This window comes from Pongo pygmaeus, chromosome 16, assembly GCF_028885625.2.
Source record: "Pongo pygmaeus isolate AG05252 chromosome 16, NHGRI_mPonPyg2-v2.0_pri, whole genome shotgun sequence".
NCBI classification, from domain to species: domain Eukaryota; kingdom Metazoa; phylum Chordata; class Mammalia; order Primates; family Hominidae; genus Pongo; species Pongo pygmaeus.
Window position 1 is genome coordinate 64,025,945 of NC_072389.2, and position 20,618 is coordinate 64,046,562.

General features: G+C 36.9%; 1 protein-coding gene across 1 annotated transcript in view; it reads right to left on the bottom strand.

The window, feature by feature from the left end:
• Positions 1–20,618, bottom strand: part of ADAM10 (ADAM metallopeptidase domain 10) — a 157,358-nt gene that overhangs the window by 39,561 nt on the left and 97,179 nt on the right. The window contains exons 6-8 of the mRNA XM_054450003.2: positions 10,777–10,926; positions 8,629–8,721; positions 5,507–5,690 (exon numbers count right to left, since the gene is read on the bottom strand). Coding sequence (XP_054305978.1) covers positions 5,507–5,690; positions 8,629–8,721; positions 10,777–10,926 — 427 coding nt within the window. The remainder of the gene's footprint in view (positions 1–5,506; positions 5,691–8,628; positions 8,722–10,776; positions 10,927–20,618) is intronic.

A 20,618-nucleotide genomic window follows, 5' to 3' on the forward strand; every position in this document is an offset into this window, starting at 1 on the left:
GAGCAAGACTCTGTCTCAAAAAAAAAGAAAACACAAGTAACATGCCCCACCATTTTCAATCCAGAACTCTGCCCACCTCAGGTGATGTATATGCACATTAAAATGAGTGACCTGAGACTACAGGTGGGACAAATAGCTGGAGTCACATGCAAATTTAACCCAGCAAGGGGTTGAGAACCTTTATGATATTCAAAATTTACTACCTTTTCTACATTGACAACTGAGTAGAGAGAAAATACCAAATAATTTGTGAGTATTTAATATATTTTCTTAAGCTATCCTACTTTTGGAGTTCAGTCCTGAGAAGCACATCATTATTTCTGGAAACCAGAAAATATATAAATAAGTATTCTGTATATGATAATTATTGTACACACAGCATAGTTTCAAACAAATAGTAAATTAATATCCTGCCTTAGTGAAGATTTGTCATGTGCAAATTGGTCCAGTGCAGTACTGTCAAACTTGACTTAAGCATAGAAGACTCCACACTTCAAATCTTTATCAGTTAAAAAAAAAAAGTAAATAGGCATATTTTAAAATCTCTGATAATATACATTTTTCTGCACTTTTAGGGTCTGGCTAATTTAAGACAAGAGTATACATAAATTAGAATACACTATTCTGAAATACAGTAATTTATATATTGCTTAACTTCTTAAACAACTGCTTTTGGTCTTCATGATTATGGCTTATATGAAAGTTTAAAATGGCCGGGCACAGTGGCTCACGCCTGTAATCCCAACACTTTGGAAGGTGGCGGCAGGCGGATCACCTGAGATCATGAGTTGGAGACCAGCATAACCAACAGGTTGAAACCCCATCTTTACTAAAATTACAAAAATTAGCCAGGCGAGGTGGTGCAGGCATGTAATCCCAGCTACTCAGGAGGCTGAGACAGGGGAATCACTTGAACCTGGGAGGTGGGGGTTGCCATGAGCAGAGATCATGCCACTGCACTCCAGACTGAGCAACAGAGCGAGACTCCGTCTCAAAAAAAAAAAAAAAAGGAAGTTGTTTAATATTTGTTGCAGGCTAATAGCATATGTTGGAGTAACTTGATTATACAGGAAGAAATGAAATACTATTTGTAACTCCAAAAGTTATGGTTTAATTTTTTAAATACTGCAACTAGTTTTGATATGCCAGAAAACTCAGTAATGAGGTATCATATATACCCACAGCTAAACCATTAACTCAAACTCAATTGCTATATATTTTAAATTTAAGATTTTACTATATATATATTCATCATTGACAAATATAAGTTGTGAATAACAATGAGAAGGGTGAAATGTTTTAAATTCAGGTCAAAAGTAATTATTGATGAAGGATTCAATAAGCAACAAAGAAGTATAATGACAATTTTCTATCTACAGTATAGTTTGAGAGCTAAAGTCAGAGTATCTGTCCTAAACTTCAAAACAGACCCACTCACCCACCCACCAAAAAAAAGTCTTAGAAAAAAATACAAGAGTAATATGATACCTTGACATATTCCATAAATACAGTTTTGATGCGAGGAAGCCAAAAATTAATAGTAGCATGCTGATCATACAATATTAATCTAAGCAGTAATTCTGGACCAGACCATAGTACTACTCCCAGAAGTGTTACTAGGAAATGTGAGAGCACAGACATTTGGCTTTCAAGTCTGGAGAGCACTCCTCACATGTAATGGGTAGGGATCAAAGATGTTAAATATCCAAGAGGTCCAGACAAGCATAAAATGCCAATTAGCAAGTGCCCTACTGCAATATTTTAATGATGTAATTTTCCCAGCATTTGAAATTATACTTTTAAACTATGGGTTAAGAATTCAATAAGCTGTGGGTTATCCCGAGAACCCTGTGTTAAGTTCTGTATGCTCTCAAATTTTAATATGTAATATCAAACTAAAACATCTAATCTAAAAAAAACAGAAGAGACTATTTCTACCAAATGAAATGCCTCAAAAAATGTTCTTCACAAATAGAGGAGTACTGAAGGTTTCAGGACTAACTTTAGAGATGAATTCTAAAGTCAGCCTCATTCAATGACCAGGCCGAACTGAGACTACGTTCATTCACTTAACTGATAAGACCTATAGGTAGAAACATGAACACTCAAAGGAAGAGCAAAGACAGAACTACAATGAAAAAACAACCAGAAGCAAAATGATTTTCCTGAATTTACAGACAGAAAACAGACAAGAATCCTGTCTCCCAGCTCTCAATCCATTGCTCTTCCCATTATGCCATGACAATTACCCAAAATTATATCAAAATATTATAGCTTAGTATGATTTTATAACTCTTCTCTCTCAAGAAAGAAGAAAACAGATTCCACCAGTGTATAACCTCTACTAAGAAGCAGAAAACATTTCAGCTTCTTATTCAAAACATCTAAGAAAAGGCTAGGATGTTAGTGTGTGTGTGTAGATTGTGTGTGTGTGTGTGTGTGTGTGTGTAGATTTTATTTATATATATATAAAATACCTAGTAATATAATTACCAAATGAACTGAATCTGGAGTCAAAAGGTCCAGATTCCAGATCCTGTTCCACCTCTAGCTGTGTGGTATTAGGTTGGTCACAAAGTTTCTGAACACAAGTTTCCTCATCTGTAGAAGGGAGACAATAATACTTACACCTCATAAGGGTATTGAAATAATCAACAATAAATATATAACATTCCTTGTTTAAAAAAAAAAATAAGTCAAATATGAAACTCAGTTCAGCTAGTAGTAAGGGCAAAGACAAGTGAAGAAGCTGGCAGTGTTATTTCAAGGCAGGTAACCTACACTAGAAAAAGTCGGACAAAAGGAACAAAGATCCCTTTTCTTTCCCACTCTGGCCTCTATTCTTCTGTGCCTGCCTAGCCCCTCCCCAGCAGTTCTTAGAAGATGGCTTCCAAGAGCTGAAGTTGGGGGTTTAACATAGAGTAATGGAAGCAGACATTTAATGTCTGAAATAAAGAGAGATAATAATATAAAAGGAAAAAAAGCGGGGGGGGGGGAAATGGGGATAGAACGTTGACAACGGGAGTCTTAGTTTTCTATTTTCGTTGCCAATAACCACATTTTTGCTCATGAAGTACACAGGAAGTATCTTGTTTCACCTTTATGAAGACCCTAATAATGAAAACACAGAGGCGGGCGGATCACGAGGTCAGGAGATCGAGACCATCCTGGCTAACATGGTAAAACCCCATCTCCACTAAAAATATAAAAAATTAGCCGGGCGTGGTGGCGGGCACCTGTAGTCCCAGCTACTCGGGAGGCTGAGGCAGGAGAATGGTGTGAACCCGGAAGGTGGAGCTTGCAGTGAGCAGAGATCGCACCACTACACTCCAGCCTGGGTGACAGAGCAAGACTCTGTCTCAAAAAAAAAAAAAAAAGAAAATACAAGTAACATGCCCCACCATTTTCAATCCAGAACTCTCCCCACCTCAGGAAAATGAGCAGCATCACAAATGGTGATCCAAATATCACAAACAATGAGACATAAACACTGAGTGTCCCAAAAACCCATAACTACAGTTTAATCATAAGGAAAACATCAGACAGATTCCAAATAGGGGAGCATTCTAAAATATACCTGACCAGTACTCCTCAAAACTGTCAGGAGAGGGAGGAAGGAGATTTGAGAATACCTAATCTGTTCAATTTTTTGTAAATCTAAAACTGTTCTAAAAAATAAAGCCTACTTTTAAAAAAAAAATGAGTAGCTGAATCTAAAGACATGAGAATATCTGAAGATTTAGGAAGAATTTTACCAAATTCCTATAGAATCATTACATCCTTAAGTACAATAGTCTGTAACTGAAAATGCAAAATGGCAGAAAGTTTTTAGTTTAAGATCACATACTCACTTACCCAGGAGGCATTTTGTGAGCAAGCTTTAGAGACAAAAATATTAATGTGGTGCTTCTCAAACTTCAGTGTGCATCAGAATCACTTTGAGAACTTGTTCAAACTAAGACTGTTGGGCTCCACATCTATAGTTTCTCCTTCAAGAGACCGGGGTAGTGCTTATGAACTTATATTTCTAACAAGTTCCTAGGTGATGCTAATGGTGCTAGTCCATGGATCACACTTTGAGAACCACTTGTTTGAGACTTCACAACTACTGTATTAATGGATAATATACAAATAAAATCATATGAGACCCTGAGTTTTTAATAGTACTTACTAATGAATAGGGAGAAGAAATCACAAACTTTGTGATAAAATCATTCAACCATTGAAGGGGCAAAGAGATTTCAGAGTATAAAAGTTTCGAACATGAAAAATCATAGGAAAGAGTGAGCTGTACAATCTGCTGACCAATCCAAGTAACAAAAAAGCACAGATTATCATAAAAGACAAATATTCAAAAGTACTGCACTATTAATATGCAGCCCATGACATAACCTTGTACTTTAAAATGATATCATGAAATTGAGTACACTTTAAAACATAGAACAAAAACAAAAGAAGCTATGGAAATTGTAAAAGTATTGACTTAAAATAATGACTTTTAAAAAAGGAGAAAGAAATACAAAGGAAAATACAGTACTACTTAAGATCTTAAAATATACAAAACAAATCAAAGAATAAATAATAGGAATACAAAAGCTTCTCTTACTCTGGATAAAGCAGAAGTTTTTTAAAAAAAAAAAAAAAAGATAGAAATGAAGTACCAGGAGAATTTGTTGTATATAGCTCAGAAGATAATATACTATTGATTAAACTCTACTTGGCACAATTTATATTCAAAGAGCCTGGGGTCCTTTCCACTCATCTTTCAATTAATAAATTCGGATTTCTAAACTAGGCAACTGAACTTATACAGTAAATCGCAGCCCCTCCACAACACTCCACCCCCACTTACAGTGGTATTGTCCCATCCCAACATTATCAATGACAATAGCTTTCATGGCTAAGGCAGAGACTCGACAGAGTATGAACCCAGGTGATGATGTCAATGGAGTTGTGGGTACCAGGGGCTTCCTGCCTACATCTCTTTCATGCAGTGCTTCCCTTTTATTAAAATAAAGGCTAGAAATAAAATAATAAAGGCAGGCTTTCTTTTCTTTCTACCTGCCACTCTTGATGAGGATTTCTCTGCTCTTTATCTCACTACAGAAAAGAGAGCAAGAAACAGTTTTTCTCTTTTGATTCTAAGTACCCTGTTTTGGGAGGGAAAAAAGTTAATAAATATATAAAATTTATTAACTTTGGTGAAAAAATTAAATTTCCCTTTGGGTTTCAGAACTACCACTTTTTCTCATAAAATTATTTATTTCATTTGGTCCATTCAAATGTCAGGAATCAAGATATTTCCCTGTATGCATTTCAAAATAAAAAGCTCCTTCATCTATTGTGCCTTTTACATTATGCTTATGAGTCTTGCCTAACTCAAGTAGCATAAATTAAGATATGGTACAGGCATCACTTTCTCCTATACTTTGAAAACTCAACGTTCTCTGAAAACTCTACTTTGTTTCAAGTAGTAAGTTAAGACATATTCAATATGATAAACTACCTGAAGGTGCTCCAACCCAAGCCAGACCAAGTACGCCATCATCAAAATCTCGGTCTGTGAAGACATAGGCCAAACAGTAGTCATCATGATTCTGCTCAGAATTCAATTCCAGAAACTTCTCCACACCAATATTTGGGAAACGGAAAGGATTTGTAGGGTCCTTCTCATCAGCAGTTGTATTGATCTAAAATCCAAAACAATAATTTAGTAAATAATTAATGTTAGCAGAGCTTTAGTGTAAATGTCTGCTCACCTTCCTCTGCATACACCTGGACAATATGCTCCCATGGAAATCAGGCCTGAATTAAGGCTTCTAAGGTTGTTCCCACTGCCCACATCCCTGAGCTGATCACAGAAGGAAAAACAATAACAACAAATAAAAAAGAAAGGCTAGGTAGGGAAATTAAAATTGAAGATGTTAAATTTCTGAGCAAGTATTCACCAGATTCCTGAACACTGAACACTTGGGAAGAAAAAACAAGTTTTGCTTTCAAAACCTCTAGTAAAGGAAGTATAGTTTCTCAAATTTAATTATCTGAACAAGTCTCCTTTAGTCCTAATCTCCTACATATGGTGACACTTACAAGGATATAAAACCCTGTATTTTAACTAATTACTAGAATATAAAATAGGTATCAAACCCAAAACTGTCAGTTCAGCAGACAAATCATTTTCCTGGTTTTCCTTGCCTAGAGAGTCACATGAGCTAAGCCAAACTAACTGCAAATTTATTTTTTTTTCCTGAATGTGGGGAAGAATTTTGCTTTCTAATTTAAACTCACTTCTTTTACTATTTCAAGCTGAGTTCTTCCAGAATGTTTCTTTTGATACTTAGCTACTATACTCCTACCACAGGTTCCTCCTTCAGAATCTGAATAATCTGTTCTAATACCAGACTTCTATTAAACAAAAGCTTTCATTTATTAGCCCTTGCATCCTTTCAGAGACCTGTGTGTCTCCTCTGAAGTCCTAGAACAATTTGGCTTTCCCCAGGTAAGCCAAGGAATTACAATATGAAAGTAAATGTTTTTATTGAAAGGCAAACCGCAGTCTATTTGAAAATGTTGGCAGTAAGAGGATGATATAATGGTTGATACAACAAGAACTACAGGTCTCTTTATGACCTGTACTCTCCAGTAAAACCAAGAGGCTCAGAAGCAGGGAGGCAAAAACACCATTGAGGGCAACTGCTTAAGAACAGATTTCAGAACGTCTGGTTTATCTATTAACAATTAACGAAAAACAATCAGTTATGGCCATTTAACACTAAAACAATTCAAAAGCAAGCACACTGTATGTTACAGATAGTCCATGCTTGAAGACACGCTGTAGATGGCTTTCTCCCACTAAATATAAAAATGAAATTTCCTAGTAATTCTCTAATACTGGCTATAAATAAAAACTGCATCTAAGGCCAGGCACGGTGGCTCACGCCTGTAATCCCAGCACTTTGGGAGGCCGAGGCGGGTGATCACCTGAGGTCAGGAGTTCAAGACCAGCCTGGCCAACATGGTGAAACCCTGTATCTACAAAAATACAAAAATCAGCTGGGCATGACGGTGGGTGCCTGTAATCCCAGCTACTCGGGAGGCTGAGGTGGGAGAATCGCTTGAAACTGGAAGGCAGAGGCTGCAGGGAGCCGAGATTGCGCCACTGAACTCCAGCCTGGGTGACAGAGTAAGACTCCTTCTCAAAAAAAAAAAAAAACAAATTGCATTTAAATTTTAATTACCTATATTTAAATGGATTATTAATATTTGCTGACAGAATATAAATTTTAAATTAATAGGTTATGAACAATCTTCAACAGATAAAACTTTACTAAAGTTTTAATAAGAGGTAAGGTCTAAAAACAACCAACTACCACATTATTTACTTATATACATGCATTTCTTCATAATACAAATCATTTTCCTCAAAGGTGCGTCACTAAAATGTGTTCAGGTGTTCTCTACTTTTCATTACTTGCATTTTATTGCTCTGCCTACTAAACAGCAACACTTATACCTCTTATCACTGTTACTTGCTCCTTTAAGGATTTATATTGCTCACAGAACACATGAAATCAATTAATTATGAACAATTCTTATACTGTAAATCAATAAATCATATTTCACCTTAAGAAAATCCAATTTAAGATTTAATCATACTACTTCTAAATTTAAGGACTACCTACAACTATGTGGCTGAATGTATATACTAAACTTCTCTAGTATAGACATTTTATCTAACCATATTTGAAGAAAAATAGGAAAGCATAAATATTAAGGAACCCTGTGGCAAATACTTTTGTGAAAGGATGATTTTTTTTTTTAAGTTCGGTTGTTTATTTAGTATATAAATACTGTTTCTTAAAAAGCTATACATATATATTTAGAATATTCAGAAATTTTTTGAAAAAATAGCCTAAATTTGTCAGTAATCTAATATTTATTTATTTACCTGTAATTTATAACATTAAAACTAATACTACGTGACCCTATGGCTCTGGATCAGCTTTTCTCAAAATGCCTAAAGTATTTTGGAATCTGTTGATGTTAATATATTTTTTCTAAAAAAAAGTTTCGTGGTCAAAAATTTAGAAAAATATGGGTTTCTTTCCTGAAAGACTTCTCAAAACTTGATATATGTTACTGTGAGTTGTGAATTTTCAAGAAGATTATAGTACTAAGGGTTTTTCCAACTTCCAATTTTATTTAAACACCGTATTTATCCTTTTTCTCCCCTGGAACACCAAATGGAACACACAGTGAAAAACACTGCACAAAGCAAATTTTAGGAAACTGAGGGATAATGTTGGGGGGGAAAATGTCAAGCACTATAGCCATAGTTATTGAAGGGTCAGCGCTTTCTTAATAAGTTAATCAGACAGACTGAAAACACACTTTACCTCTACTGTAGACCAGATTAAGACCTTATACATTTAATTCTTAAATCATAAACCCAAGTATCTGTGTGTGTGGGTGTGTAAACACCAGGAGTAAAAAACTGCATGAATAGATACAATTAAATTCAACTACTTAATTCATAAAGATAAAATTAAAAGTAAACTTTTGTGTGTGTGTAAACATGGTCTGGATTGTTTCACTTTTTAAGTGTTTTTAACTATTTAAGTTCCTTACTCTTATGCGTTTCACCATGAAACTGATGTTACGGATTCCGGAGAAGTCTGTGGTCTGGTAAATTGTATCAATCGCTTTAACATGACTGGATATCTATGATTTAAAAAAAAGAACATTTTAGAGGCAATGTTGAAATATGAAAAAGATTATAAATTTCCATTTCCAAAATCAATAATTATTCATGTCCCACCACATTCAAATTTTAAAATGTCAACATTATATACTGGACAGAAATACAAAAAAGATTGGTGAGCTGCGCTGAGAGGGGAGATTCTATTTTCTTTTCCAGACTCCTCTGGCCAACAACAAACATGCATACTTCTTTGGGTTTTTTTTTTTTTTTTGGAGACAGAGTCTTGCTCTGTTGCCAGGCTGGAGTGCAGTGTTACAATCTCGGCTCACTGCAAGCTCTGCCTCCCAGATTCAAGTGATTCTCCTGCCTCAGCCTCCCAAATAGCTGGGATTACAGGCGCCTACCACCATGCCCAGCTAATTTTTGTATTTTTAGTAAAGACAGGTTTCACTATGTTGGCCAGGCTGGTCTCGAACTCCTGACCTCAAGTGATCAACTCACCTGGGCCTCCCAAAGTGCTGGCATTACAGGCATGAACCACCACAACTGGCCCAAACATATACTCTTGTTTCAGTCACATAAAAATTTTGTTTCCTCAATCCAATCCTACAATGTCACACGTCCATTCCTTTTCACATATTTCCTATGTCTAGAGTATCTTTCTCTATTTATCCTTCAGACTCAGCTCAAACATTTTTATAAGAACTTCCCTGATGGTTCAGGACACACAGTCATTCCCTGACTTTAATCCTTTTATTGTTGCACATTCTGTAAGCTTTGTTGACCCCTTTCTATATTCTTGGCACTGTTTTAGGCGCTGGGGATATAGTGGTGAACAAAATACAGAAGGTCCCTATAAATTTACAGAGGCTTACTTTAGTAGCAGAAGAAAGCAGGGAGATAATACAAATATAATAAACATACATTCAGATTTTGCTAAATTCTACAAGGAGATAAACGATGATAAACCCAAAAGCATCCGTTTACCTAGCTGACCCCCAACTAAACTTTCTAGCTTCTAAACCACTCTGCAGACAACCTTCCCAACTTCATTTACACAAAGTACTCTTGCTACCATTTATGTGAAAACATGTATGTATACTCTCAAAGTTATTTTCAAAGAAACTGTAAAAACATAAACATAAAACATAAAAGAAGATGGTCAAGTAAAAGCATTAACAATAATCATTTCAAAGGTAGCCCAGGCTGCCACACACTGCTAATGAAATTCCTAACTGCTCATAGCGCTTATTATAAATTCATGCTATTTTGTCTTGAAATTTATTTGTTCCTTGGTAAATCCTATAAAATCTCCTACCTTATTACTATTATGTTTTCCTCACTAGCTTCTCTTCCTCAACCTATTCACCATATACAGATAGCTCCAATTTCTTCTCCTTTGGTTTCATCCTTTCCACATTCAATCTCTCAAGGCTACCCTTCCCTCAAGCTCTAGTTTCACATTTTCAAAATCCTAAGGGAAGAACTACCTAGCTTTTATACATGTTTAAAAGTAAGTTCATCCTCACCACCAAAATGACTCATTTATACTAGTCGTACCTCCATCTTCTCCATTTCAAATCCTTTGAGTCAAAAGTTCATTCATCAAATTCTTACTGGGTACCTTCAACACAAAGGACACTTTGAAGGGCACCCTCAAAATATTTATACTTTAATGAGGGTAGAGAAGACACAATTACAAATAATAATGTAACTTAGAAAGTGCTACATACAATAAAAATACAGAATAAAATTAAATACTTCCAGTTGAAGGATTCCTCCAACTTTCCCTCCTTTAAGACCACTAATGAAAATTCAACTCTCTTTCCAAAGCTAAACTTCAGTGTCATCATCTCCTTCAGGAAATCATTGTCTTACCCCTCTCTTTTGACACCAAAATATCCCAACTGGTCTTTCAGTTATCCACGTACTTATCTTATACATTTTATCACATCACAACTGAAAATACATACTTTTTCCCAAAAAGAGAATACACTAACTTAAATTTTTAAAGGAAAGAATAGGTATTATAAAACAATATAGGAACTACTAAAATAGCGCATAATCATAAATACCTGGGCAATCACAGCTTCTCGTGTTCCATAATATTTAAAGAACAAATGATCAGTCTGAATATAAAGCTGACAAGTATTTTTTTCAGCTGAAGTTGTACGTTTTTTTCTCAGGAGTTCTGGACCATTAGCAGCATGTTCTTCTTGAGGTATCTATACATCAAAAAGTCATTTATGATAATTAGCATGCTTCAATACTATCATTTTATCTAATTAAGAATACATACTATAAACAATTTCATATTCTGCTTTATATAACACCATAGGTATTTCTGCTGCCATTAAAAGTTCATAAAATCACTTTGTCTCATAATCTTCTCCATATAGATTATTTACCATCTATTCAAGGAACTCCTTCACTTTTAAACATTTTCAAAACATATATTTTAATATGTATTCATTTAAATCTAAAGCAAGTTGTATAATAACTTATAATACTTTGATATCTTCTCTACCTCACATCTAATACCCATCTACCATCCAGTTCTGTCAAATTTATCTCCTAAATACCTAAGGTATCTACCCATTATCTCTGGCTCCACCACTCTAGCCCAAGCTACATTACTTCTTACCTAGAGTACTGCAGTAAGATCAGTTTAATCAACCAATAGCCACTAACGGCCTTACATCTCTTCTCCATACTGCAATCTTTTCAAAACGCAAATTTGAATATGTCATCCACCTCAATAATGTATTTCAATGACTTCTATTGCTCTAAAAGATTAAGCCCAATATTCTTTATATGCTCCCCTAAATATCAACATTACACAGCCTCTACTTAACTATCCAGCTTTTCTCATTCCATATTACTTCACAGAGACCCTACTACGTTACCCAACTCTAGCTGTCTGTGGTACAGCTATATAAGCTTTCTTTCCAATCCTCCAACACCGTCTATCTCCTGCCACAGTCTTTGCACACGCTGACACTACCTCTTCTGATCTTGTTAATGGCTTCCTTCTTTCTTTAGACTTCGAGAAGGTCAATTCATTCATTATACCACTCCATAGAACCATATACCAATGTCTCTTACACAGTGCAACCTTACATTTATTTGTGGGATTATTTAATTTCTGTCCACATCCCATTTCACCCACTAGAATGTAAGTTCTGGAAAGAAGAAATTATCTCTGTTTGATCCTCACTGTAATGCTACCACCTAACACAGACTTGGCAGCAAAGAGTAGACACTAAGTATTTCTTTTCTTTTCTTTTTTTTTTGAGACAGAGTCTCACTCTGTCGCCCAGGATGGAGTGCAGTGGTACGATCTTGGCTCCCTGCAAGCTCCGCCTCCCAGGTTCACGCCATTCTCCCGCCTCAGCCTCTGGAGTAGCTGGGACTACCAGCGCCTGCCACCACACCCGGCTAATTTTGTTTTTTAATTTTTAGTAGAGACGGGTTTTCACCATGTTAGCCAAGATGGTCTCAATCTCCTGACCTCGTGATCCGCCCACCCCGGCCTCCCAAAGTGCTAGGAATACAGGCGTGAGCCACCACGCCCACCAAGTATTTCTTTTGAGAGTCTCACTCTGTTACCCAGGCTGGAGTGCAGTGGCATGATCACAGCTCAATGCAGGCTTAAACTGCTGGCTCAAACAATCCTCCCGCCTAAGCCTCCCAAGTAGCTGGGACTACAAGCATGTATCACCATGCCTGGCTAATTTTTTAATTTTTTTTAATTTTTTAATTTTATGTTGCCCAGGCTGGTCATGAGCTCCTGGTCTCAAGTAATCCTCCTATCTCAGCTTCCCGAAGTACTGGGATTACAGGCATAAGCCACTGTGCCTGGCCTCAATTAAGTATTTCTTCAAAGAGTTACCACTGCTATTGAATCCAAAGAGTCAAACATTTGTAAACACCTAAAAGGATCATCTTAAGTATTTTTGATGGCACAGTAATATAGAACTCAAATTGAATTTTAAGTCACAATTTCTTCTTCCTTGACATTTCCTTCTCCCTTAATAATTCCATATGAACATACACAAAATGAAAAATTTGTATTATATCCCAAACACACAAAAAAGGGTAACTATCTGAAATGATGGAAATGTTTATTTGCTTCACTATAGTAACCATTTTGACTATCTTATATATATCCCATAACATCATGTAATATACCTGATATATACACAATAAAACATTTTTAAAACAATTTGTATTATAGATGGGTACCAATACTACTGAAATAGTGTAACATTTGGGGGAACTGTCCCCAAAGCCTACCTTGAATACTGTTCTACTCAGGATTTTCATTTAGATGGTCTCCAGGTCCTCAGTTTACACAGTTTGTAAATGACTCAAACATTGAGAAGTATTTCAAACCCACGTTATTTGTGAAATGCAGTTTATATTTACAATCATGTTATTCCACACAAAAAGGAATTTATCTTAGCTAATGGTGAAGTTTTATATGTGAAAGATTTTCTACTCCAGACCAAAGAAAAAAAAAACTGGATGCTTTAATGTGAAAATTCTATTTAAAGAAAGGTTTTAAATAAGAAATCAGTCTGAAATATGAAAAAGTGTTCCAAGCAGAAAAATTAACATAAAGGTGTTCAAGTTTATTAATCAAGTAGTTCAGCTCTCCCATATCTTTACTGGGTTTTATTTTTTGTACACCTATTTTCTTATTTATCATATGATTTTTCTATTATTCCTTCCAGTTTTGTCAACTTTTGCCTTATATACTCTGAAGTTATAATATTATGGACATACAAATTAAAGGGTGGTATAACATAATGGAGAACTAAACTTTTTATCATTATGATATATCTATTTTACTAATGCTTCTTTTGCCTTAAAATCTACTTGCGCTTATAATAGATATATTTTTGTTAAAGTCATCAAATTTTACATCTTGTACCGTTTTACTTTCTATCTTTCTGCATCCTTATATTTTAGGAGCAGTTTTTGTAAAACAGTTTGTGGAGTTTTGTTGCTGTTAAATCCAATCTGATAATCTTTATCTTTTAATCAGTGCATTTAATCCATTTACCTTTAATATAATTACAGATATTTTTGGGTTTAAATCTCCAATTTTATTATCTTCTATTTGTCCTGCCTGTTCAATATTCTTCTTTATCTTCTTTCTTGCCTTGTTTTGGATTTTGAATTTTTATTCCAGTCATTCCCCCATTAGCTTGTTAGTTATATATTTTGCTAATACTTGACTTACCAATATCAAATATAAATTATAACATTTACTTGTTCCTAGAAAAGAACCTCAGAACACTTAAATTACATTTTTCTCACTCCAGTATTAACTCCCTCTATATCCACATACACAACATACAAATATATACCACCCTACAAGTCTTTACTATCAGTGCTTTGTAGTATACAGTCAATATTCACTTAAAATTATCTAAATGTGTTCTTTATTCAATACTTCATCTGCAAGTTAGCATTTGAGCCCGTAATCTTTTCACCAGGAAAAAACCTACTTTTAGTGTGTCAGATGGTTATATATTCCATTTGAAATGTGTTAATTTTACTTTTATCTATTTTTCTGAGTACAGCATCCTAGAGGATGGCAGTTTCTCTGTTTCAGCATATCCTACTGTCTTTTGGTTTCAACTGCTTCCAATGAGAAATGAGCTGCCATGTTTACTGTTGCTTCTTTAAGAGTGATTAAACTTTTTCTCACTGGCTGCTTTTAAGATTATATCTTTGGCTTTCAGACTTCTCAAATAATGTGCTATGGTATTAGGGCAGGATAAATTATGGCATTTATCCTGCCCTAATTACAGGGCTTAATGAATTTGTTGTTTGATATCTCTCTGTTACATTTGAAAAATTCTCAGCCATTACCTGTCCTTACTTGACTCTCCATTTTCCTCCTTCTAGGACATCAATTACATAATACATATATCAGACCTTCTGAATGTATCATCTATTTCTCTTATGCTCTTTTCTGTATTTTCCATCCTTTTCTTAGCAGTTTGCTCTATTTTCTTATACTATCCAAATCTAAATCCATCAAATTCCTAATTTTTGTTAACATTTGTCAATTCTAAATTTCCCATCAAGTTCTTTTGTTAATTTTCAATTTTCTGCTAAAATTTTAAATTTAGTCTTTATGACTTGAATATATTAAAGTCTGTGTCAGATAATTTTCTTATCCAGGTACCATTTCCTTTGTCGTTTGACTCTCTTGTTCTTCCATCATGTTGTTTTATTTGTTCACATACTGGTTATATTGAACTGAGTGCTAGGCTATGTATATGGATAACCACAGATTTGATGTGAGGTTGTGATTGACACCTGTCTCAAAAGATTTACTTTCACTTCTGGTAAGCAGAGTTACGCTTGGTGCACTAGTAATCCTGGATCACCTTAATCCAATCAGGGACTGAGATGTGGTGTGAAACTTTAATCCCTGTGAGGAGAGATTGAACATTTTATAATTTATATCCTTATTCTTAGGTAGTAGTCCTTCAAGATCCCAACCAAAAGCTCTTCTGGGCAGATCCTAAACAATATTTTCATCCTCAGCCTCATGTGTCTGCACAGTTCTACTCTCCCTCTCAGTCTCGCAGCTACCTCCTCAGAAACTCAAAGACACACCTGGAGAAAAGGTAGAACCAAATACCAGGATCACCATTCTAGGTGTATACTTTTTTCTGAAATCTTGACCGCATACTACTTCAAAGTCATGTTATCTTTCCAGTGCCTTCAAACAAATACACACAAATATATAAAACACATATATGGAATATACATACACATATATTTTTTAAAGATTTTTATTTTCAGGCCAGGTTGCTTTATATTAGTTGTACTAATCTGTTGTTCTGTACTTCTTAAAAACAATTCTTTATTAATTTTATACATTGTGAATGCATAAAATTTTATACAAAGTTTATAACTTGTCTTCACTTTAAGGTGTCTTTTATTTTTAATATTCATATAATGAAATATATTCATCTTTTTTATACTGAAAAGTCTTACATATTCAAAACGTTTCTCCAGATCAAAATCCAAAATATTTTATATCTTTTGTGAAGTGTCTTTTCAAATGTTTTGCCCATTATCTATTAAATTTTTTTATTTTTTATTTTTAAATTTTGTGGATACATAGGTGTATATATTTATGGGGTACATAAGATACATAATACTTTGATAGGAATGCAGTGTGTAAATCACATCATGTTAAATGGGGAGTCCATCCCCTCAAGCATTTATCCTTTTTGTTACAAAAAACACAATTACACTCTTTTAGTTATTTTAAAATGTACAATTTAATTATTATTGACTATAGTTGCCCTGCTGTGCTTTCAAATACTAGGTCTTATTCATTCTTTCTAACATGTTTTTGTGCCCATTAACCATCCCCACTTCCCCCACCACTGCTCTAATACTCATTGCACCCTCTGGTAACCATCCTTCTACTCTCTATCTCCATGAGTTCAATTGTTTTAAAGTTTAGCTCCGACAAATGTGAAGTTTGTCTTTCTGTGCCTAGCTTATTGCACTTAACATAATGACCTCCAGTTCCATCCAAGTTGTCGCAAATTACAGAATCTAATTCTGTTTTATGGCTAAATAGTACTCCATTGTGTATATGTACCACATTTTCTTTATCCATTCATCTATTAATGGACACTTAGGCTGCTTCCACATCTTGGCTATTGTGAACAGTGCAGCAACAAACATGTGAGTGCAGCTATCTCTATGATATATCTCTTCAGGTAGATGTGCAGCAGTGGGATTGCTGGATTATGGTAGTTCTATTTTTAGTTTTTTGAGGAACCTCCAAACTATTCTCCATAGTAATTGTACTAATTTGCATTCCCACCAACAGTGTGTGGCGGTTTCCTTTTCCCCACATCCTCACCAGCATTTGTTATTGCCTGTCTTTTGGATAAAAGCCATTTTTACTGGGGTGAGACGGTATCTCATTGTAATTTTTATTTGCATTTCTCCGAGGATCAATGATGTTGAGCAGCTTTTCATATGCGTGTTTGCCATTTGTATGCCTTCTTTTAGGAAATGTCTATTCAGATCTTTTGCCCATTTTTTAATCAGATTAGATTTTTTCCTATAGAGTTATTTCAGCTCCTTATATATTCTGGTTATTAATCCCTTGTCAGACAAGTAGTGTGCAAATATTTTCTCCCATTCTATGGGTTGTCTCTTCACTTTAATTGTATCCTTTGCCGAGCCAAAGCTTTTAACTTCATGTGATCCCATTTGTCCATTTTTGCTTTGGTTGCCTGTGCTTATGGGGTTTTACTCAAGAAATGTTTGTCCACATGAAAGTGGGGAGTTTTTTCAATGTTTTCCTGTAGCAGTCTCACGCTTGAGCACTTAAATTTAAGTCTTAATTCATTTTGATTTGGTTTTTGTATATGGTGAGAAATAGAGGTCTAGTTTCATTCCTCTGCATATGGATATCCAGTTTTCCCAGCACCATTTATTGAAGACATTGTCTTTACCCCAATGTATGTTTTTGGCACCATTGTAAAAAATGCACTGTAGGTGTATCAATTTGTTTCTGAGGTCTCTATTCTGTTCCATGGGTCTATGTGTCTGTTTACATGCCACTACCATGTTGTTTGGTTACTATAGCTCTACAGTATAATCTGAAGTCAGGTAATATGACTCCTCCAATTTTGTTCTTTTTTTTTTTTTTTTTAAGTATTTATTGATCATTCTTGGGTGTTTCTCGGAGAGGGGGATATGGCAGGGTCATAGGACAATAGTGGAGAGAAGGTCAGCAGATAAACACATGAACAAAGGTCTCTGATTTTCCTAGGCAGAAGTCCCTGCGGCCTTCCGCAGTGTTTGTGTCCCTGGGTACTTGAGATTAGGGAGTGGTGATGACTCTTAATGAGCATGCTGCCTTCAAGCATCTGTTTAACAAAGCACATCTTGCACCGCCCTTAATCCATTTAACCCTGAGTTGACACAGCACATGTTTCAGAGAGCACGGGGCTGGGGCCATAGATCAACAGCATCCCAAGGCAGAAGAATTTCTCCTAGTACAGAACAAAATGGAGTCTCCTATGCCTACTTCTTTCTACTCAGACACAGTAACAATCTGATCTCTCTTTCTTTTCCCCACATTTCCCCCTTTTCTTTTCAACAAAACCGCCATTGTCATCATGGCCCGTTCTCGATGGTCGCTGTCTCTTCGGAGCTGTTGGGTACACCTCCCAGACGGGGCGGCCAGGCAGAGGCGCTCCTCACCTCCCAGACGGGGCAGCCGGGCAGAGGCGCTCCTCACTTCCTCCCAGATGGGGCGGCCGGGTAGAGGCGTTCCTCACTTCCTCCCAGACGGGGTGGCAGCCAGGCAGAGGCGCTCCTCACCTCCCAGACGATGGGCAGCCAGGCAGAGGCACTCCACACCTCCCAGACGGGGCGGCCGGGAAGAGGCGCTCCTCACCTCCCAGACGGGGCGGCTGGACAGAGGCGCTCCTCACTTCCTCCCAGACGGGGTGGCGGCCAGGCAGAGGCACTCCTCACCTCCCAGACGGGGCGGCCGGGAAGAGGCGCTCCTCACCTCCCAGACGGGGAGGCCGGGAAGAGGCGCTCCTCACCTCCCAGACAGGGCAGCCGGGCAGAGGCGCTCCTCACTTCCCAGATGTGGCGGCCAGGCAGAGGTGCTCCTCACTTCCCAGACGATGGGCGGCCAGGCAGAGGCGCTCCTCACTTCTCAGACAATGGGCGGGCGGGCAGAGGCCCTCCTCACTTCCCAGACAATGGGCGGCCAGGCAGAGGCGCTCCTCGCCTCCCAGATGGGGTGGCCGGGCAGAGGAGCTCCTCACATCCCAGACGATGGGCGGCCAGGCAGAGACACTCCTCACTTCCTAGATGGGGTGGTGGCCAGGCAGAGGCTGTAATCTTAGCACTTTGGGAGGCCAAGGCAGGCAGCTGGGAGGTGGAGGTTGTAGCGAGCCGAGATCATGCCACTGCACTTCAGCCTGGGCAACATTGAGCACTGAGTGAACGAGACTCCGTCTGCAATCCCAGCACCTCGGGAGGCCGAGGCGGGCAGATCACTGGAGGCCAGGAGCTGGAGACCAGCCCAGTCAACACGGCGAAACCCCGTCTCCACCAAAAATACAAAAACCAGTCAGGCTTGGCGGCGCGCGCCTGTAATCCCAGGCACTCGGCAGGCCCAGGCAGGAAAATCACAGGAGCCCGAGGCAGGGAGGCTGCAGCGAGCCGAGATCACGGCAGTACAGTCCAGCTTCGGCAACAGAGGGAGACTGAAGAAAGGAGGAGAGTGAGACCAAAGAAAGGGTGGAGGGAGAGGGAGGGAGGGGGGGAGAGGGGGAGAGGGGGAGGGGGGAGAGGGGGAGGGGGGAGAGGGGGAGAGGGCCAATTTTGTTCTTTTTCCTCAGGATAGCATTGGTTATTCTGAGTTTCTTCTGGTTCCATAAAACATTTCAAATGGCTTTTTCTATTTCTGTGAAGAATGACAATGGTATTTTGGTAAAAATTGCATTGCTTTTTGTAATATGAACATTTTAACAACACTGATTCTTCCGATATATGAACACAGAATATCTTTCCATTTTTTTGTGTCTTCTTCGATTTCTTTCACAGTGTTTTATACCCTTCATTGTAGAGATCTTTTACTTCTTTGGTTAATTCCTAGGTATGTAATTTTATTTGTGGCTATTGCAAATGGGATTGCTTTTCTTTTTCAGACTGTTTGTTGTTGGAAACAACAGTAGAAATGCTACTGATTTTTGTATGTTGATTTTGTATCCTGCAACTTTACTGTATTTATCAGTTCTAATAGTTTTTTGGTGGAGTCTACAGGTTTTTCCAAATATAAGATTATATCATCTGCAAACAAGGATATTTTGACTTCGTTTCCAATTTGGGTGCACTTTATTTCTCTCACTTCTCTGATTGCTCTAGCTAGGACTTCCAGTACTATGCTGAGTAACAGTGCTGAAATAAGGCATCCTCGTGTTCCCAATCTTAGAAAAAAGGCTTTCAGTTTTTGCCCATTCGGTATGATACTAGCTATGGATTCACTGTACATCACTTTTATTATGTTGAGATACGTACCTTCCATACGCAATTTTTTGAGCATTTTTATCAGGAAGGGATGTTGAATTTTATCAAATGCTTTTTCAGCATCAATTGAAATGATCGTGTAACTTTTGTCCTTCATTCCATTATAATGTATCGCACTGACTGATTTGCATACGTTGAACCATTCTTGCATTCCTGGGATAAATACCACTTAGTCATGATGAATGATCTTTTTCATGAATTGCTAAATTCAGTTTGCTAGTATTTTGTTGATAATTTTTCCACCAATATTCATGAGACATAATGGCCTGTCATTTTCTTTTTTTGCTGCCTTTATCTGATTTTGGTATCCGAGTAATACTGGCCTCCTAGAATGAGTTTGAAGTTTTCCCTCCTCCTCTATTTTTTGCAATAGTTTCAGTACAAGTGGTATTAGTTATATTTTAAATATTTGGTAGATTTCAACAGTGAAGCCACTGGGTCCCAGACTTTTCTTTGTTATTGGTCTGTTCAGGTTTTGAACATCATGACTCATTTTTGGTAGGTTGTATGGGTCTAAGAATGTATCCATTTTCTCTACATTTTGCAATTTATTGGCATATAGTTGCTCAAAGTACCCACTAATGATCCTTTGAATTTCATCTATACCACTTGTGATGTCTCCTTTTTCATCTCTGATTTTATTTATTTAGGTCTTTTTTTTTTTTTTTTCTTAGTCTGGCTAAAAGTTTGTCAATTTTGTTTATGATTTCAAAAAGCAACTTTTTGTTTCTTTGATCTTTTATATTGTCTTCATTTCTATTTCATTTACTTCTGCTCTGATCTTTATTTCTTTTCTTCTACTGATTTT